At 46.2% G+C, this 19,593-nt stretch overlaps 1 protein-coding gene across 1 annotated transcript in view; it reads right to left on the bottom strand.

Annotated features, from left to right (window-relative positions):
- Positions 1 to 19,593, bottom strand: part of diaph2 (diaphanous-related formin 2) — a 446,422-nt gene that overhangs the window by 131,224 nt on the left and 295,605 nt on the right. Inside the window, 1 exon segment of the mRNA XM_064329326.1 lies at positions 18,465 to 18,594. Coding sequence (XP_064185396.1) covers positions 18,465 to 18,594 — 130 coding nt within the window.

Below are 19,593 nucleotides of genomic sequence, written 5' to 3'. Positions count from 1 at the left end.
TGCATACATGAACTAAGGCGGGCAGCTTATAACCATAACAGTCACTAGAAAATGAATAAACAACTGAATGATTGAAAAGTGCTGTACCAAAGGGAAATATACCAGTATATGGAACCAGTAACAGTGACTGGGGAACCTTCCACTCATTGTGGACAATCCCATTTGCATTGCCTATAGCACATAAAATTACAGAGAAACTGCATCACAAAGCAGGAGATTGAGCAGTTATTCTCCAAGTAGAGAAGGAAGTGCAAGTACACAGAAAACAAGACAAAGCAGTTTTTCCCCAACAACAGTTCAGTTCTACTTTACAAACACCCCTCACCATAAAATACCAAATTAGAGAACCGTGCATTCATTGGCCCCACAGAAGGATTCAGTAAATTTTCTCTTTCAAAAGCCTGTGGAAACAGAACTGCCTGAATGTTCCTATAAACTGAACAGCACGTAAATCCTCAACAATTGCATTGTGGGAATCAATTTTAAAAGAACGAGGGGGGGGCTCTCAAAAAATGGTAAGGTTTATTAAAGCAATTGACAGAAGAAGGGGAATTGAAGCAGTAAACCCTTCTGGTGCCAGCCAATACAAAACACTCAAGCACAGGCAATCTGTGGTTCTCTTTTTTTTCCAAGGTTCAGCCAAAATGCAGGCCATCCCCTGTGCACGGCCTGCGCTACGTGACACCATCTCCCCCCGCTCCCCGTCCACCAAACACCAGGTGGGCTCCAAAATAGCCAACACCAACACGCATTCGATATTCTCCGGGAAACACGCATTTGCAAGTAAAACAAGGGAGCGGAGTAAAAGGTCAGGCCATCTGCAACAATGGAGCCTACGCACCTTTCTCACTCCATCTGAGATACTCGCATCTTTTCATTTCGCAATGCTTTATTTTCTTTTGGACGGAAAGATTTTTTCATAAACCTCACCACCACATACTGCTCTGATTATTGACATCTTCAGTTACAAAAACAGGTTTTTTTTGGGGGGGTTTTTTTTTGTCGTGTTCAGCGCAACTAATTCCTGTGATAGATTTATTCATCAGGGAGGCGAAACTAGTCATTTTGCCCCCATTACAGTTCCCAGAAAAGAAACTCAAAGACCTGGTTTTAATAACCAAAGTAGATAAATGACTAGAATGTTTATTCAGTCATTCAGTGAAGACTTAAAAGAATCAATAAACCCACAAATACATCAATCAATGAATCAATATCCCACTGCTGACGAATGCCTTCCGCATTCCTCGCAAAATGAACCAATCACACAAGAACATTTTGACAAATGACTATTGTTCAGGATCTATATGAAAACAAAGCGGTTATGATGTGCCCATAATTAAGCTTTGGCTGAAAGCAGCGGAGGAGTAAATTGCATTTCATAATGATTCTGAGAGGGAAATGCGCAATATTAAATTCAGCCTTTCTGTTTTAATTCAGTAGCAAAATCCGTGCCTTCTCAATCGGGGCACAAAACACACACCCTGGTGGAGCAGCCTCTCCAGGAGGCGTACTCAATCTCCTGCAGCCGCAAACACACGCACGCACAAAAGAAACACTACCAAGACCTTCCCTTCAACAAATTAACCCCAAATTTATATAATTCAGAAGCTAAAAGGCAGCACTGGAACAAATGACTTTGGTCTTTAGTTTATAGGGGGCAAGGTAGAGTTAACAATGTTTACGTGCTCTTTAAAAAAAAAAATCTGCAGCAGCAGCAGCCTGCAGTAGTATGATATTTTAAGAGCGCCTGCAGACACACAAGGCCGTCTGCAAGCACTTCCCATCGCAATTTTTAAAATGATACACATTTGATGAATGTAGGCTAAATAAATGGATTAGACAATGACAGGAATGAAGCATGCATTGTAAATTTGTTTGCATGTACATTTTCTGCTTTTGGAAATGCCATGCACCCTTAAGCTGAACACTCGGGTTCGGGTGGAGCCGCTCGGTGCTTGGCTCAGCTCTCCAGGGAAGAGCTCCCCCGGCTGGTAGGATTGCGCATTGCACCTGCGCAGACGCACCTCCAACGCACAGGGCTTGGGGGGGTTTGGGGGGGTGAAATCTGACTTGCGAGACAGTCACGATGCACCGAGCCAGCCGTGATTAGCCTGACCTCACTACTTCGGGGGGGGCCACTTGGCCCGCGAAAGCGGCAAGCGATGCCAGCGAGCGTCCCCGACCCCCGTAAGACGCCTCGTTCAGCCGACGGGAAGCGGAGACAGACGGGCGCGACGCCTTCATTCTTTTCACTGTTTCTCGCAGCGAGGCTAACGCGCCGCGCTTTTAAAAGCGACGCCGCGGACCCAAAGGTGCGGCTTCGCGCGGCGAGCTCTGCGTCGGGCGCCACGGCGAGCGGCGCGTCCTGTTTACAGCCGTCGTCAGCCTCGCTCCCCCGAAAGGAGGACGATCAAGGACGCGCGGAACGCAGGGAGGCCGTCCCGCAGTGCCTACACCATCAAAACTTCTGATATCCTCTTTTTAAACCACCCCCTCCACCCCCCCTAAGGCCCCAGGTTCAGTTTATAAATAAATCTGGTAGAGTTCAACGGGGAAATGATTCAGTCGAGCAAGCCATTCAAAGATACATCATCCTTGTTTATCTGTTTATTTTGTTTTCCTTTCATTTTCCAGTCTCTAGTTGGCCCCCAGACAACGCTTCTCTGAGTTTTGTCACATCAAGCGAAGGATCCGATTCAAACACTGGTTGTCTGCCGGCTGCAGACATTCAAAAGACTCGGAGAAGGAGCACAGGGCGCAGATGTAAATCCAGCCCTGCTTTAAGAACCTGCAGGTTTTCTGACAGCTTTGGCACATTTAGATCCACCCCTATTTAAAACAAAGAAATATTTTGCATTTCCTTTCTTTTTCTGAAGAGGAAAATTAAGCACATCAGCGTGGTCTTGTGGGACCAGCATGACTTCCATTTAAAGTACTGTAGGCACACACACACAGTGAGACAGTGAGCCCATATGAAGTTTATCATTCCTTATAAGCTGTCTCTGCAGTGTTGCCAGCCCTTCTGAAAGTTATAGTGTGAAATGCTGGTTCGGAGGAGAAAGAAACAAATCCATTTTAAAAGTGAAAATGTAGCTTGTCCGGCCCAGTCAGTCAAACAGCGCCCGGCAGAAGTGGTCAGCTGTGACAGGCCGTGTTCTCAGGCTGGCAAACGGCATTACTCTCGTTTCCAGCGGAATTGTCAGCTCTCACACACGCGCGCGCTGTCAGAGGGGAGCTGGCCCGGTAACCAGGGCAGCCACGTTTTCGGCATGCCTCTGGTGTGTCTCTCTCTCTCTCTCTCCGCCCCCACATACGGGCTCCAGCTTAAAGCAGAAACTCAACAAGAGTTAAGGGTAGGAGGAGGGAACAGGAGGCCTGCCTGTCTCTCAGTATGTATGTCCAACAGGAGAGAGAGGTGGGGGGCTCACATCACTCTTCTGGGGGCATGAAAGGCAGACAGACAGGCCCCCCCCCCCCCCCCCACACACACATCACTCCTGCTCTCCTGACCCAGGCTTCCATTACCTGACAGGGCATCCTGATTTGAGGAATCAGTCTGAACTTCAAGCTGAATCAACCTGAGAATATCTGTGCACGAGGCCACCCCCCAATCACTCCAAAAACATCCTGTCCTCGGCTTCTGGAGGGAATCAAGTGCATCTGCTGCCATGACTAATGTTTGATTAAAGGTAATGACTGATGATTTGTGCTTAGTGACAGAACAAGGTTACCTGACAGAAGAGAGGTAAAGCCCTTCATTCACCTTCACTGAGATCCGACCGCCTTGAATTTCTGTCTATGCTTCCGTTTTAATAGTGGAGGACACACACTGTCACACACACACACACACACACACACGCATGCAAACACGCACATGCGCACGCACACATATACACACACACACATGTGCACGCACACGAACATACCATACACACACACACACACACATGCATGCATGTAAACACGCACGTGCGCACGCACACATATACACACACACACACGCATACATGTGCAGGCACACAAACATACCATACACACACACACACACAAGGTGCACTCGTGTGTAACAGTTTGGATGGAACTTTCCAGATGATGCCTGGCTCTTCATTGTCTTAAAATGCCAACTCAAAGTAATTCTTTCTTTTTTAAAGGCTCGGTTGTTTATGCCAGAGGTAAGTTAACCTACTCCGCCGAACCTTGCAACAGTCATGTCTTTAAATCAGTTGGGCAGCCCGTTAAACACGGTGATTAATTTTGCCTACACAATCCTGTGCAGAATGGCCAAAGGCATCAAAAGGAATCCTGGCCTTAAGATGCTACAGTGGCTGTCAGAGCTACTCCAGAACATACACCAAGAGCCTTGGGTGACACAGGTATGGCTCTGTCAATCTCATTCACAGCCACTGCAATTACCCTTGTAAATAAACGACAAAAGAAGGATGCGTTCGGGAATCGCTGACCTCAGTTTACCGCTGGGGAACAAAGGCATCTGATGATTAACGCATAAAAAACGTATTAATCAGACCGAAAAAAAAAGACGCAGTTTGATTGACGCTGAGAAGCTGGGCGTTCAGTGCATTCCACATTATTATTTTTTTTCATCAGTATTTCATCAGGACTAGAAAGTTCTGACATTTGAAAGCTTAATTCCGGGATTGGCGAGGACGCGTCCGTAGGATGCGACAGAAGCATTTGTCTTTCTGTGTCAGACCCCCCCCCCCTCCCCCCCACATCCCACCCACCCTGATGGCGGCGTTTGTCATTTCATTAAAACACTTCACCAAGCTCACATATTTCACATATTTGTTTTAGGTCTTTCTTTTAATATACCCTTAAATATACACTACTGCTATACAGACTAGTGCCAATACATTCCCATTCCATTCCAAAATAAAACACTAATACCACTTCTAACATTGCTGACATTTGCATGATATAGAAAGACGACTGAATTAAATTATACTTTGGGTCTGATCAGCCATCAACACGTTCTACAGCCTGGCCACACCTTGATCCTCTAGATTAATATCTTTCCATCTTTCTCTTACCATAGTCTCACCGCCTTCACTTTTGGAAACACAATGCACTACACATTTTTTAGCTATCGTTAAAAAGTTAAATAAAACAAAGCTCAAACAGGCATGCAGTGAGAGTAAAAAATAAATTATTCATGTTACAGTCATGTAGTTTTCAGCTGTCCAATTTTCAAGGCTCTAAGGAAGAAAAGAAGGGCCTAGGAAAATATTTTAAAGACAAAAAACTGTGATAGTATCGCCCTCCTTGACAAGACTCCAATAATAACAAACAGCATAAGTCACATGGTTTAGCGTCAATCTCGAATAAGCTATAAAACTCCTAAAACACAGACTATTCATTTCCGCCAATCCGCTTGAAATTTGGTAAACAAAATCGTTATGCAGTAAGAATGTCTGTTTAGATTACAAGGATAATGTTGATCCTTAGATTTAACGGATTTCTCCACAGTTGCTTTATAATGCACTATTGATCTTCCTCTCGAAATGTGAAGACAGCATTAATCAATCAATTCCTTACTTGTGTCATCTAAGATGCGACAAGGGCCAATGGCCATCTTGGGTTTAAATAAATCTCTAACTGTGTACAACACTTAATAACTCCTCGTGATTATCGCAGGCCAGGAAATGTGTCCGTGACACGGTTGCGAGGTGTTCAAAACACATGCTGAAGGTGAAGGCGCTAAATCAAACAGACTTGCTGAAACGCGTTCAGTCTGAATACATCTGCACGCTATAAATCATAGATAGTTTGCTCAGATATAACAAAATGTTGAGATATGGACGATTTCGGTAAGTGCGCTCGGCGTAAGCATCAAATTGAGGTCGCGTGGCAAGTATTCCGCACGCAGTTTCTCGCAGTAAAGTGTTTCTGTAATAATTCATGGGATAATACACCGTTGAAAAGTCGGTGACAAATTGCTCCCCCAGCAACCTCATTTCGTAAATTGGCGCACACGGTCTTTGCATGGACCCATATAAAAAGACAAGAGTCGCACATGCTCTTTTACATCACAGCTTTTTTCACATTTACAAAGAATTACAACACATCACGCTACATGTCATCAACTATTACTCACTACTCAGTGGGTACCAACGGCACATATATCACTCCATCATAATTTTTTTCAGTGGCCATAAGTCTCAAAAGCCATACAGCTTAGCCCCTGGACATTACTACTAACAGATGGATGGCAATGAGGATTATTAAGATGTGACTTTAATTGTATGGTATATAGTTAAATAGTAAATACTTTTAAATAAATCATATTTTTCAAATTTTGTGACAAACACTGTTTCTCCAACCCCACCCCAAAACTGAACTCACCATGCACAACAAACGACGAAAAGGAACGGATGAAATAACACTCCAAATATAAAATATCTTGAGCCGTTCCCCTTTTTGCTTATTAGAAGCAGACTAGTGCACAGTATGATTTGACAGCTAGTAACAGGTGGCCGTTTCTAATATAACCAGAGACGAACGAAACTATACGAGTGCATTTGAGTGCATAGTCTCAGCTTCATAGCGGCATACATTTTTTAATTCAGTCGTAGAGCAGGCGTTTCAACATGAAATTTATTTTATCTTTTTAAAAAAGATTTTAAATAGTTTCCACTGTCGTGCACGCATGAGGGGGAGACCCAAATTAGCAAGTGGAAGAAGTCCGTACGTATTTTCACAACATTACTCTCCATGACACTGGCCAGTACGCTGAAATATATAAGTGTCTGCTATATACATGTATCGTAAAGGAAAGAGAAGCTCCTCCATGTCCTGTGATCACAGGTAGGCTAGTCCGCCTGCAGCAGAGCTGTGTGTATGCTAAAGCTACGGCCCAGCGCTCGTCACGTGACACCTGCCGAAGACCACGGAGCCCGTCCAGCGCTGCCTGCAAAACAGCCCTTCGCGCGCGCGTCCCTTCCAACGCAGGCCCGCCCCGCAACGCACTTTCCTAAACCAATTCCCACCGGCCATTTCAGCCGGGAAGCGATTCCTCACAGTGCAACTGAACGAAAAGTAATAAAAACGGGCGAAGGGTCGGCCATCCATCACGCCCTTTAATAATCCCAACGTGAGAAGGAAGGACAGGCGCCTCATCTAATTTATGCAATTATAAGTATTTCATCTCCTGTTTTATGTTTTAAAGCTTATTACGCGATAATTTCCTTTTTGCGCCGCTACACCCTTTATTACCTATCCGTGGTGAATTCGGGGAGCAGGCATCTCCAGCTTGTTAGCCGCGACAGAAACGCCGCGTTTGTTAACCACATTATACAGATGTAAGATGACACCCATGTTTCTTCTTCGGGGAAGAATTCCTTTTAGATATTGTGTTCAACGTCTCCATGGATACTTGTTAGAAGTGTTGTCCAAAACCTTGGGACTAAAATGCAGAGAGTCACTTGAAATGCCTTGACACGGAGAATCAAGAATCTGAAAGAATGGACCGACAATGTGGGTCCAAGAATGAGCAATATGGTTCTTAGCTCATCTCATTCAAAGTTATACTTGCAAAGGAATGTAATGAATTTTTTAATTCAGTTATTCAATTATTGTACATTCTCTTGTTAATATTAAATGCCAGTGAGAGCAACAGAAATACTGTGTTGCCTGCAGATCTGTATCGGAAGATAAAATGCTTATTGTTGCATATAGTCAGGAGTTTCAGTTAGCTATAGATATTTTTTTCTAATAATTCCAGTCCAATTTATCCCCTGTAATTTGAAGGACGCAAACACAAAATTCATGAAAATGAGTAAAAGTATTTTTTTTAAAACACACAAAAAAGATGCCAACTTCAATTTCAGCAACTGCTCAGTCCAGAAGTTCACATGTACACACATCACACACGCATGCACACACACACAGCCAACAATCAATTCTAATGGAGTGCAGCAAAAGGTTTTATAACGTCACTGGGAGCTGGATTCAAAGCACATTGCTCTGGGAATTTACAAGGCAATTATGCTGAACCCTAACCATCAAGAAATACAATCTGGCCCCTGCTATAAGGTACCATCCATCCCCATCTGTCTGAAGTCTGCAACAGGTTTTGACAGGAATCCTCAAGAGGTTAAATGAAAACATTGAAAACCAAAACACGACCCACAAACATTGCTGCAGAATAGAAGAATTTTAAAAAATACAACCGTCAATAAATGTAAGGGATACGGACTAGTATCTCGTAGCATTATACTATATGCTAATAAATAAACCCTAAGGCTCTACGCATGTATGGATTAATAAAGCTGTGCATGACATTTCCCTCAAATACAGTCTTTTTTATGAACTTGTAGCCAACTTTCGCATATTCGTTACTTAGGAAAATTGATTACTGTACATCTTGCATTATACGAGCTGTCAGCCAGGGTCAATAGGCTCAGATTTTTATTTTTTTTGGCTTTCAGAAGAAAGGAAGGAAGGAACAAACGTAACTGGAGAGAGCATCATCTCAGAGGTTTCTTTGAGAAATAAATAATTCCTCATGGTATGTCCTAAATATGTCTATTTTTTTCAGATGTTTCCAAACCACGGTAGCCAAGATCAGGAAGATGTCAAGCTCCCCCAGCCACCACCCCCTCCCCCCTCCTCCCCCCCGCCTCACCAAAAAAAAAAAAAAAAACTTTTGCCTTTTTATGAAACTTACTACAAACCTCTCTCCAGCATTTGCAACTTTTGAGCTACTGAATTTGATTGACATTTGGATTTTTTATTTTTTATTTTTCATTTCGTCAAGATCAACTTTTATTGCCGTGTGCAGGAGGAGAGACACTTTGCCAATTTATTACATTTTATTTGCCTTTAATTTAAGCCACAAAAAAATCCCCTTTGGTGCAAAGACCTCAATAACCGGAGCCTACAGGTTCTTAATCCAGGCATATTTTGCATGCATGTATGTGAAGCAGAGATAAGGGGACATTTCTTTAACAAAAAAAACAGATTGAAAGGAATGTAGGGCACATCTCCATGGATTGATCTGAGAGGAGAATATATTCTTCAGGTGTGACAGCTGGAAAATTTCAGGGCAGAAGTAGAGCACACCAAAAAAGAGGGGGGGGGGGGGGCGAGGGGGTGGCTAAGAGAGAGATGCAGGCTGAAGTCACCTTTCAAATCCGCAAAATCCAACATCCAACACGTCGGATTCATAAAACAACGTCTGGATATGATAACACTATTAATACGAAGCCTGTGCCAAGACTAGCAAATGTTAATCCAATTTGGCAATGTAAGTGCATGGCGATCTGTGCCATTATCATTCACAAATTCCTTAGGGCAGGGAGGTCTTACAGAACTCCGGTCCTGGAGGGTAGGTCTGTGTGCCGGTTTTTTGTTCCAACCAATTAGCTTTGCGGTAGTTTTCGGACTGCTCTGTAAACTAGGCTGGTTGACTCCTGTACTTGAGCACAGTAAAATCTTTTGGGTACGCTTGCAGGCTACGGCTGTAGCTGGTGCTTACAGAAATGTCACCTCAAGATATAATTAAGCTAAAGTAAATAATTAAGAGCAGAGGTTAACACAAAATCCTGAAACGGATCGACCCTTGCTGTGCGCCCCTGACGCAGGGAGTCTTCAAGGGACAGGTGACAGGTCACAGGTGTGACTACAGACGCCATCTCCAGAACTGAACATACCCAGCAGAGGAAGAGCAAAGATCACAATACGAAATGGTACAAAATGTTTTTTCCCTGCTGGAGTCACCCGAGGTCTGCGATGCTCGTTCTATCAGCTAATTCTTGTAACAGTAATTCCGCGGTCCTCAACCGCAGGGTAACTTCATCCAAATTTACAAGCAATTAAGTAATCACACCAAGCCTTCCTTCGCCCCGCAGAGCAAAATAACTGAGCAAAAAAGACACAATCACATTTTAACTCTGTGAAACTCATCAAATCAAATGAAACTGAAACATAAAAAGACCCACCGAAGCCAACTGGGCCTTGGCATTTACGAACGCAACTCGCTCTTTCTTTGAACGGACAAGCCGACAAGCAAGTAAACAGACGCATGAATCAATTAAAAGACTTGCTGCTGGCTCGCTGGTTGGCTGTTTTCCCTTTATACCTTAGGGCTGTAAAATGGCCCGGAGGCCCCCGGGCACCCTGCGCTGCGATGGGAAATGGGTGTTGGGTTGCAGCATATCATTATGATGTAGCGGCCTTGGACGAGGGCGGATAATGGATATACTCACGACGGCGTTAATATCCTTTCAGTTCAACTTTCTTCTCCCTCTCTCTCCCCCTCTCTCTCTCTCTCGCTCCCCTTTCCTTCACAGAGACTCCAAACTACTTTGCCCTTGGCGATGCCTTACATGAAACAGATTTATGAGAACATTTGTGCCATATTTCCTCTTTCCTCCTATTCTCAAGACGGACCGTCACCGCGGGCCTTGATTGAGTGGAATCACCGCACAGGGCCCGGCTCACATTGTCAACAAGCGTCACGCTCATCATTTATGGAGATTTTACAAGGGGGGGGGGGGAATTAGCCAATGACAGCACGCCCAGGCCTCTGTCACCTCCGGTCGCCGGGCAGGGTTACGAAAGCAGAGAGTTTGCACGCAAAGTGCTCTTAGACTGCACAAGAATACAATGAAATTCAAGGGGACAAACACACATCAGCTTGATGTTAAAGGTGAGACTGTAAAAAAAAAAAAAAAAAAGGTAATATAATGATAGTCTGGTTATAACATGTATTACATGCTGTTATACAAAAAGAAATCTGCTCAAGGGAGGTGCTCAGTTAGTATATATATATATATATATATATATATATATATATGCACTATGTATATATATATACCAATTTAATCATCCTCATGAAAATAGGAATGCCATAACGGTCCCTCGAGCAATGAGAAGGAACAGTGCTGAAATTTGATTGGCTAATATCCCTCGGGTTGTGATTCCGACGCCCCCACATCAGACAGGGAACAGAGCGCCGTCAGCGGTGCTCAGCCTGACCCCATTTAAAGCTTAACTAACGACGTATATATTTTCAGCGCGTTTGCGCTCGCTGATACATTACGGCGATCTCCTGATCTCTCCCTGCACTCCGTCTACCTGAGGGAAATCGCCAATCTTTAATTATCATTTCAGAACGTTCTGCACCCGCGCCGTGGCAGGAGGCAGCGCTGGGGACTACTCCCCCAATGAACGGCCAGGCGGAGAAACCCATCTCAGGCAGATCTGCAGGGACGTCCGAGGGCCAGCCTGCCCCTAAGAACGGTCAGGCGGAGAACCGCTGTCTCAGGCGACGCTGCATTGGACGCTCCGAGGAAATCCCACTAACGTCAGTCGAGAACACGCTGTCTCAGGCAGGACGCTGGGGACCTCCAGAGCCCCCCCCCAGAACGGTCAGGCGGAGAACACGCCGTCTCAGGCAGATGTTGCACAGGACGTCCGAGGAGCCATCCCCGCCCCCCAGAACGGTCAGGCAGAGAACATGCTGTCTCAGGCAGACGCTGCACGGGACGTCCGAGGAGTCCCCCGCCAGAGCGAGGAAACTTTTCTGCCGCGACCACAACCAACGGCTTTTAATGACGCCGATGCCCCAACCCCAGGCTCCAGTTCATACAAATCAGTACTGTATTACACTTTTTTGTGCCAAAATTAGCTCATAATGAAAATGAATATTAATAAGAACATTCTTTGTTGCATCTTTTTTTTTTTTTTTTTTTTAAGAAACCAACAGATTAAACACCTGGAACCCATTTTGTAAACTAACAGAGATGCAAGCAGAAGACAATACTCTGACAGGGCACTTCAGGATTTCGAAAGCTTAATACTGTACAGTATCTCAGGTCTGCAGAAGCACTGCAGGAATAACCTGGTAATTCTAAACTCCAGAGACGGGTTTGAGTGTAAACCCACAGCTGAAGGGCAGAGTGCTTGCCACCGAGGGTGTACTGTTTTAGTAAATACATTTCTGGATGTAGTTCACAACCCCTGGATGGGCATTTTTATCCCAAATAACATTAAAAAAAGAGGAGGGAAAGCAATGTCTTCGGGGGAAGTGGGTGCAGCGGTTTAAATTAAACATGGCCACGGAGATTCAGGGCCGCTTTCTGCTTCTGCATAAGTCGAGCGCTTGTTTCTGAAGCTGCGTGTCAGCAAGTACACTCGGGCAACGCCGGCAGTCCTGGGCAAAAAATAAATGAGCTGAAAAGAGCCTCATCGATTTGCAGTTCGGGCCTACAGATGAGGCTCGCCTTAAAACTGCTAATGTTTCAAACTGAATCGCGGCTCGGCCGCTCAGCCCCTGCTAATCATAACCTCTGCTTTACCTGCGAACGCACAGCTAAATCACACCCACTGAATAACTGAGTAACATCATACAGCGCAATCACTCCTGCAATCTCCCATTCTACGGTGGATAAAGAGACAAAACAACATCACACCTCAAATGCCTTTTTTTGGGGAGTATTAATGAATACAAACGACCGGTTCTAAGCAAGCGGCCAATTCCGGTGTCGTTAACATTTCGCCTCAAGATCATAAAGACGTCTGGAATTCAGACCCCGGTCACCATGGAAATGGCTGAGAAAAATCACTCCTGAGGTTTTCTGGTTAGCCGTTGGTCGTGAGGCGAGGTGGCGTGGACTACACAAAGAACTGCTTACATGCTCCCGACAGCAAATAATCAACACCTGAGTCATTCTGTTGCCCAAAATAGACTTCCTCTCTCCTCATATGTGTACAATCACCCAGCACAATTACTTACCATGATTGAAGTATTTTGATGCAGGGGAACCGTGTGTGTGTATGTGTGTTGGTGCCTAAAAATTCTAAGATTAGTACTGCTACTTTTAATTTTACAACCTGTTCATGAACTACACTAGTATATATATTTGTGTGAGAACACGTACTGGGTACATCTGTTTTATTCATGTGGAGAGAAAGATGGAAATTCGTTTGAAAGAAATTCCAGGTTGTTCATTATGAGTAGTATTAGCTATTCACTTGGCCTGTACCACATCCCACCGGGTCTGCACTATCCTGTAATACATCATATACCACTAATGTATGGATTTTATGTCTGATGCAATTTCAGTTAGCGTGCGGCGCTGGCCACCAGCATTCAAATTGGAGATTATGAGCAGTTTTCAACCGTCTCCTCTGGGAGAAGACGATGCCAGGTTTTTGCTGGGTACCCATGAAATCGAACTGAGCCATCCCACTTTACGGTGCGTCTCTCGCTTTCACCCAAACCCCCCCCCTCCCACCTACACCCCCCAACTACATCTCATACTACGGGAGGCTGGGGGGGGGGGGGGGGGTGGAGTGACAACTGTGACAAAATGGCACGGCGGGGAATGCCACTTCCTGTCTAGTCTGTTTCAGGGAGGGAAGGGCCAAGGAGTGAGACAGTGACAGGAAATAAAAGAAAGGATAAATGAAGGAGTGAGGAGGCAAGAGCGATGTCTCCCCGATTTCATGGCTGCTCTCCCAGCACCAGGCCTTCCTTGAGACTCAGCAGAACTCCTCTACCCTGGCCTCCCTCCCCGCACACTCCCCGCACCCTCCCCGCACCCTCCCTGCTGGGTCTAATTAGGAGAGGCCTTGACACAGTGGGCTGTAATGACTGGGAAAGCAGAGCCCGCAGAGCGCTCGTATATCTGATATCTGGGACTGGTGTTTGGGCCTGGGTGGGGTGGGGTGGGGGTGGGGGTGGGGTGGGGGATTGTAGGTGTCCCTGATCTCTGCCCGCAGGTGGAATGTTAACTCTCTCCTCCTCAGACCCCCGAGCGGCCGGCCGGTTCGCAGAAGCTGTAAGACACGCGTTCATAACGTGCTGCAGTTTGACAAACCCGAGTGGCTCGCTCACATATCGGGTCAAAACTCCAAATCTCCTGCTTCTTTCATCGCTGTACTGTAGGGAGGCGGGTTCTTGTTTCATACAAAATGGAACATAAGTTCAAAAATAAATCACATCAGAATGGAAATGTATCACCACGCCGTGGTGCCGGGACGAGCCCCACGGCCTCAGATTGATTCTGGACCGTGCCAGTGCCGACTGCGGCCAGGAGCTCCATATGGCGTCGCAAATTTGCCAGTTGTGTCCCCCAGGTTACCGGAGGACTCAGTCTGTTTAAATCGATACCTAGTGACCCCTGCTGGACATTCGGGTGCCCCGCGGACTGCGTGTCAAAGCCGCGCATGAGTCAGCCATGCGCGAGCTTAGCTGTAGACTGCGGTGTGAGAAGAAGCAGCTGGCGACACCACGTTTTTTGGAGGAGGACCGAGGTCGCCCACACTCTCCCTAGTTGGCAGTGGGGTTCACGCGTGAACGTGGCTGCGCTTAGCATTTCACATTAGGGTGGGAATGGGACGTGCTCAGCCCCAAGTCGAATACTGTCATACCCATATTAAACGAGGAAACTTAATTACATATGAAAAAGGGGTTAAAGGGGGTTGCTCAGACGCTCGCATGAAAGATTTCAAACGTACGCCAAAGAACTCGACTCAAGAGTGGACTGTGAAATAATCTAGTTATTATTGATTAGCAATTAACTTTCTTTTCAATTTGGATTTGTCATGGTAATAGGCGGGCAATAACATTACATGGAAATGATACGAGGCAATTAACATGGGGAAAGCAGTGGGTGTAATGCAATATAAAGTGATTAAGGCAGGCCGGTCTGCAGTAAAACCCACGGAAGAAGGACTTTTAAGCTCTCCGGCGGCGTCGCGTTCTCTCCGTAAAGATCCAGAGGTTAAGAACGGCTGGAGTGGCTCGCTCTCCTGAGTGCCGGGGCAATCAAGAGCGCAGCTGAAGAACGCCAGGCTTCTCTGAGCCAATCAGCCAGGGCCGGGGACTGATTACACGTTTCAATCAGGTGCGTTAGCGCGCGTCGCGCTCCGGAATGTTCCGCTGGGCCGTGCGGCTCAGTCAAAGTGTGTCGACTGCGCGTATGCCCTGGGGGTATTGGTGCAACAAGCAGAATCACCCTGCCCCCCCCCCCCCACCCCCACCCACACCAAAAAAAAAAGGAGAAAAAACTCCCGAAGAATCCACTCGTGACACAATGCCCCCGCCCCCTACAACAACGAGAACGGCGGCCCTCTCAGTCCCAACGTTCCACAGTGAAATAACGAGACCCCATTTCGGGGCTCGCGTTGGGGTACCTCCTATCTCCCCACCCCGCCCAGCCAGTCTGAGGGCTCCTTCAAACGGGCCAGCCCGGAGGACAGCAGTGCCCCACCTCCCCCCCCTCCGTCATTCCGATTCCTCAGCGCGCTCAGCCATTTCTGCGGCTCAGACGGAGGAGGCGGACGGAGAAAGGGAAGCGCGGTGTAGCGGCGGCGGCGCTGTAGCTTGGCGGTAAGGGAATTGCAATTCCAAGGTTGCAGGCTTGATTCCCAGGTGTGGGCCTGCTGCTGTACCCCTGAGCGAGGCACTTATCCCGAGCCGGTTAAGTAAATACCCCGCTGCACAAACGGATTGTGTGCGAAAAAAAGCCGCCTGCGTAAGTCGTTCTGTGTGAGAGCGTCTGCTAAATGCCCAAAATGCTAATGTTGAGGTAAAATACCAGCATACAGAGACAAAATATTTCTACAATCCAATCGGCACTAGCCAGAAAAGGTCAATAATGTGATTGGAGGAAGAAAAAAAAAAAGAAAGAGAGAGAGCACATTTTCGGACAACATCTAAATACTGCTCAGGATTAGGATGAGCAGCGTTCCAGGTAAAAGGCAGCAGGATATTCATGGGCTCCTTCTGCCGATTTACCTGACAGGAGACCCAACACGGGTAGCGGTAAATTATTCATCCGGGTTTTCGCTACATGAGCGCCAGAGCCTCCCCAGCCCGGCGCCGAGCGGGAACCAGGCCCGCCGCTCGGGAGAGAGGGCCGACCAGACCGGCTTTCGGAAGCTCGATGGCGGAAGCTCCGAGCCGCGCAAACGTGCTTAAACAGGAGCGGAAAAGAAAAAAAAACACAATGGAATAAAACATGAGGCCCGGGTGACAACAGGAGTCCCTCCGCTGCCGCGGTACGAGGAGAGGCTGAGCGCACATGAAAAATACATTTAACACAAAGCACTTCACAGGGCTTTTTAAGTGGCTGAGTCACACTCCCGATCGCGGCTGGGGCACCTGTGGCTCGGGAAGCTACAATAAGCCCGCTGGCGCCCGGACCGCGGCTTCCTCGCAGGCTGTTCCTACGAAGGTCGCCGGTCTCCCAGCTCGTTTAAAAAAAAAAAAGAAATAAAAAAAACGGAATCAGCATCCCGGTGTCTGCTAACTCGCGCGCAACGGAGTTTAGCTTCAGAGCGTCTTCATTCCCTTTAAAGGCTCAGCGACTGGCCTTTTCATATCCGCGCTATGCATATTCATTTATGTCAGAGTATTGACTCAACCAGCCATGTAGCTGATGCAATTAATTAGCGCCTGTGTAGGACCATTCGACTGTAACGGAAATGACAGAGTTCACAACACTTAGCTAAATTCACGGTTTACACATATACTGCCTTCTTCCTTCACAACACAGGAACACTTTGACGCTTGCCTTTTTTTTTTCTTCTTTTTTTCCCCCTTTCAGTCATAAGTAGCAGAATGCGCGGGAACAATATGTGGTGCCTTCAACCTGAACGTAATCAGTTAAACGAGATTAAGTAAGCAATTATGTAGCTAACAAAGTAATGAACCCCAGAGGGCCTGATCCAAACACTTCCTGAATGGAATGAGCCTATCGACAGGTCAAGCAACAGCCATGTCTACAGCGGGAACCCCAGCCTCCGGCGGCGGCACACTCCGTGATTTTAAGCTAGGAACGAATTAGTATTTTGAACTTTACATTGATGTTGATGAATACATTTACATGTAAATAACATCATTTACATATATTACATATATCATCAATCGATTCGGTCGCACACAAGTTTATTTCAGGCAAACAGATTAGATTAGAGAGGAAAATTGAATGCAATGATGTTAACTACACACCCAAGTCATTTATGAGGATGAACTGCATTGAACACGCTTTGTAACAGAGACAGGCAAAGAAGCAGGGCTAACGCTACCGGAGGACACAGTGGTTCTGTAGATGCCTGACCGGTGTCCGAAGTCGACTGCAATGGCACACGCTGCAGCACCCTAAAACTGCACCACCACCACGTCCAACGCAAGGCCAGGAAATTCACCGCCGTACAGTAAAACTGCTGGCCTTACCCTGAGCGCGGTTCCTCCCACCGGTACCATAAACGTTTCCTCATGCCCATCCTGGAGCATAGATATGTCCCCTGTGCTTCATTAAAATTCATCCGCTGACCCCTGAAACTATGCGAGACACCGCCGGCCCTAAATACCAGGCCTCGCACCCGGAGCAGGACGACGTGAGATTTATGTGTGGTGCAGCGCTTGACTCCGGGCCCCCTGACTGTTAAGAAGTTTCATTCCACCTGATGCAACGGCACTAATTAAAGTTCCCCAACCTTGTTAGTTCTAATCTCTTGGGTTGCTCTATAAAACATTGGATGGTCAAAAAAAAAAATGCTGTAAACTGGAAAAACCCCTCAATGCTCAGGTTTTTAAGACCGGGCCATGAGAGAAAACCAATAAAAGATTTGTCAAATGCCTCTCATAAACTGGAGAGGGAACCTGGCTGGTAAAATTAAGGGAAACAGAGAGAAAACACCCCCAAGGTCAAACCAGTGAGATGTCGAAAAGTTTGTGAGCGTGTGGGATAAAAAAAAATCTGACCAATAACGACAAAACGACAAAAATATCGTCCTCACAATTAGATCTGATTTAAAAACCGAGCGAAATACCGCGAAAATATGGCGGTATTTTGTGATGTGAAAACTTCCCGTTTCCCAAAGCAAACAACAAAACTACTGTTAATGGGGTCGTTAAATTAGTAGAATTAGAAACCGACTTGATCTCCTCCGTAATGGGAGCTCCCACTACAAACACGTCCCACAAAAAAGACAAACTGCAGGGCCACGGCGCAGGCGAAGCTTAATCGTCAGAAGATTACAGCCGAGGAGCAAATTGCGGGTTTGATGGGAGTCTTCCCGCAATGCCTAGCGAACGCGTATCGTTTCCAGCGGTATTTACTGCAGGATGGAAATACTGCCCCCTTGTTGAAACTACTGCTCGGAAAGAAAAAAAAACCCCACTAAAATACGAGTTTTTTTTTTTGTTTTTTTTGTTCTTTATATGTGCGGTTCTGCCATATTTCTGCACTGCGCCCACAGCAGACTCTCTAATAATATGACTCATCCCAAAGTAAGTTTGCTGAACTCTTTATTCGCTCTGAACACAGGTAATTACAGCACATGGGCTGGGCAGTGAAAGGCCGCTGGGGACTTTTAAATTCACTTTCACCCCGTAAGTTGTCTTGGCAAAACTGTGCAGCAGGGCCCGTCGTATTTGAGGGTCCCGCATGGTGCAGAAGTCGTGTGCGGGGGGGGTGCAGTCACCCACTCACCTTTGCTGGCGTTCTCCACGTGCTCCAGTTCCTCGGGAAACTTCAGGATCTCGGGGTGCTTCTCGTCGCATTTTTCTGCCAGAAAGTGGAGCAGCGTTGTCTTCTGGTCGGCTGACTTAGTGTCTCGAAGCTGAAGGAGGAGAGAGGGCAGAACGGAGACCGTAAAGCCAGAGCTGGAGGACCGGAGGACGCCCGACCTTCAACTGGGATGGTGCGGAACTCTTCAACAGCCACAGAAAAAAAAGAACGCTTTGCATGACAATGAGTGCGGGGTTTGAGGTCTTAACCAAGTCAGAATGCATCTAATCAAGCTGCAACAGCATACGTCCAATGCTCTACCGTGCTATGTTGAATGCCCTCTTGAACATTTTTTTATTTATTTTTTTACTCCTTTTTCTTTTTTCCTCCATACAGCAGCACAGATCAAAAGAAGATGTTCATGTTGCCCATTTGAAGGTTATACTTCCGCACTTGTAATATGCAACATGAATAGAGACCTACATTCTGAAGGAGATAAAGAAAATGTCAATGTTTTTATTTATTTATTTGAGGGCTGGGGCACCAACTGTTGAATTTATGGAAACCCCCCCCCCCACCCCTGAAGGTCATGGAAAGTTCAAAAGCAAAAAATGTATTTATGGCAGGCCCCAGATAAAAGTTTATCTGCATTTGTCAAGGTATGAACAAGTATCTGTCAGGGACTGAGGAAACCAAAGCAAAACACAGGGGAATGACAACTCCCTGGTATTGTTTCTGAGAGTGGAAAGTGGTGGAGGAGTTTGAGAGGCATAAGATTCCTTCCAACCACCCCCCCCCCCCCCTATAGAGTGAAGTACATGAGATTAGGTAACACCTGAAGCTGACTGAATTAAACCCAACTTAATACATAACCAGCCGAAAGAATAGTACAGTTAAATAGTAAAAAAAAAAAAGAAAAGAAAAAAAAAAAGAAAGAAGAGAAGAAAAAATGTGCTTACAGACAAAGCAGTCCCTGGAGTGGCAGCTGGCAGTGTAATCTCTCAGTGGCTCTGTGCAGGAGCAGAATGGCAGCTATTTCTGTGCGACCCTTCAAATGGAGGTCCAGGCTTCCCAGCACTGGAGCACCACGGAAAAAAAAATCCCTCTATCC

This window comes from Anguilla rostrata, chromosome 3 (genome assembly GCF_018555375.3).
Source record: "Anguilla rostrata isolate EN2019 chromosome 3, ASM1855537v3, whole genome shotgun sequence".
In the NCBI taxonomy this organism is placed as follows: domain Eukaryota; kingdom Metazoa; phylum Chordata; class Actinopteri; order Anguilliformes; family Anguillidae; genus Anguilla; species Anguilla rostrata.
Note: the sequence above shows the minus strand (reverse complement) of the source record. Positions and strands in the feature narration are given on the sequence as shown.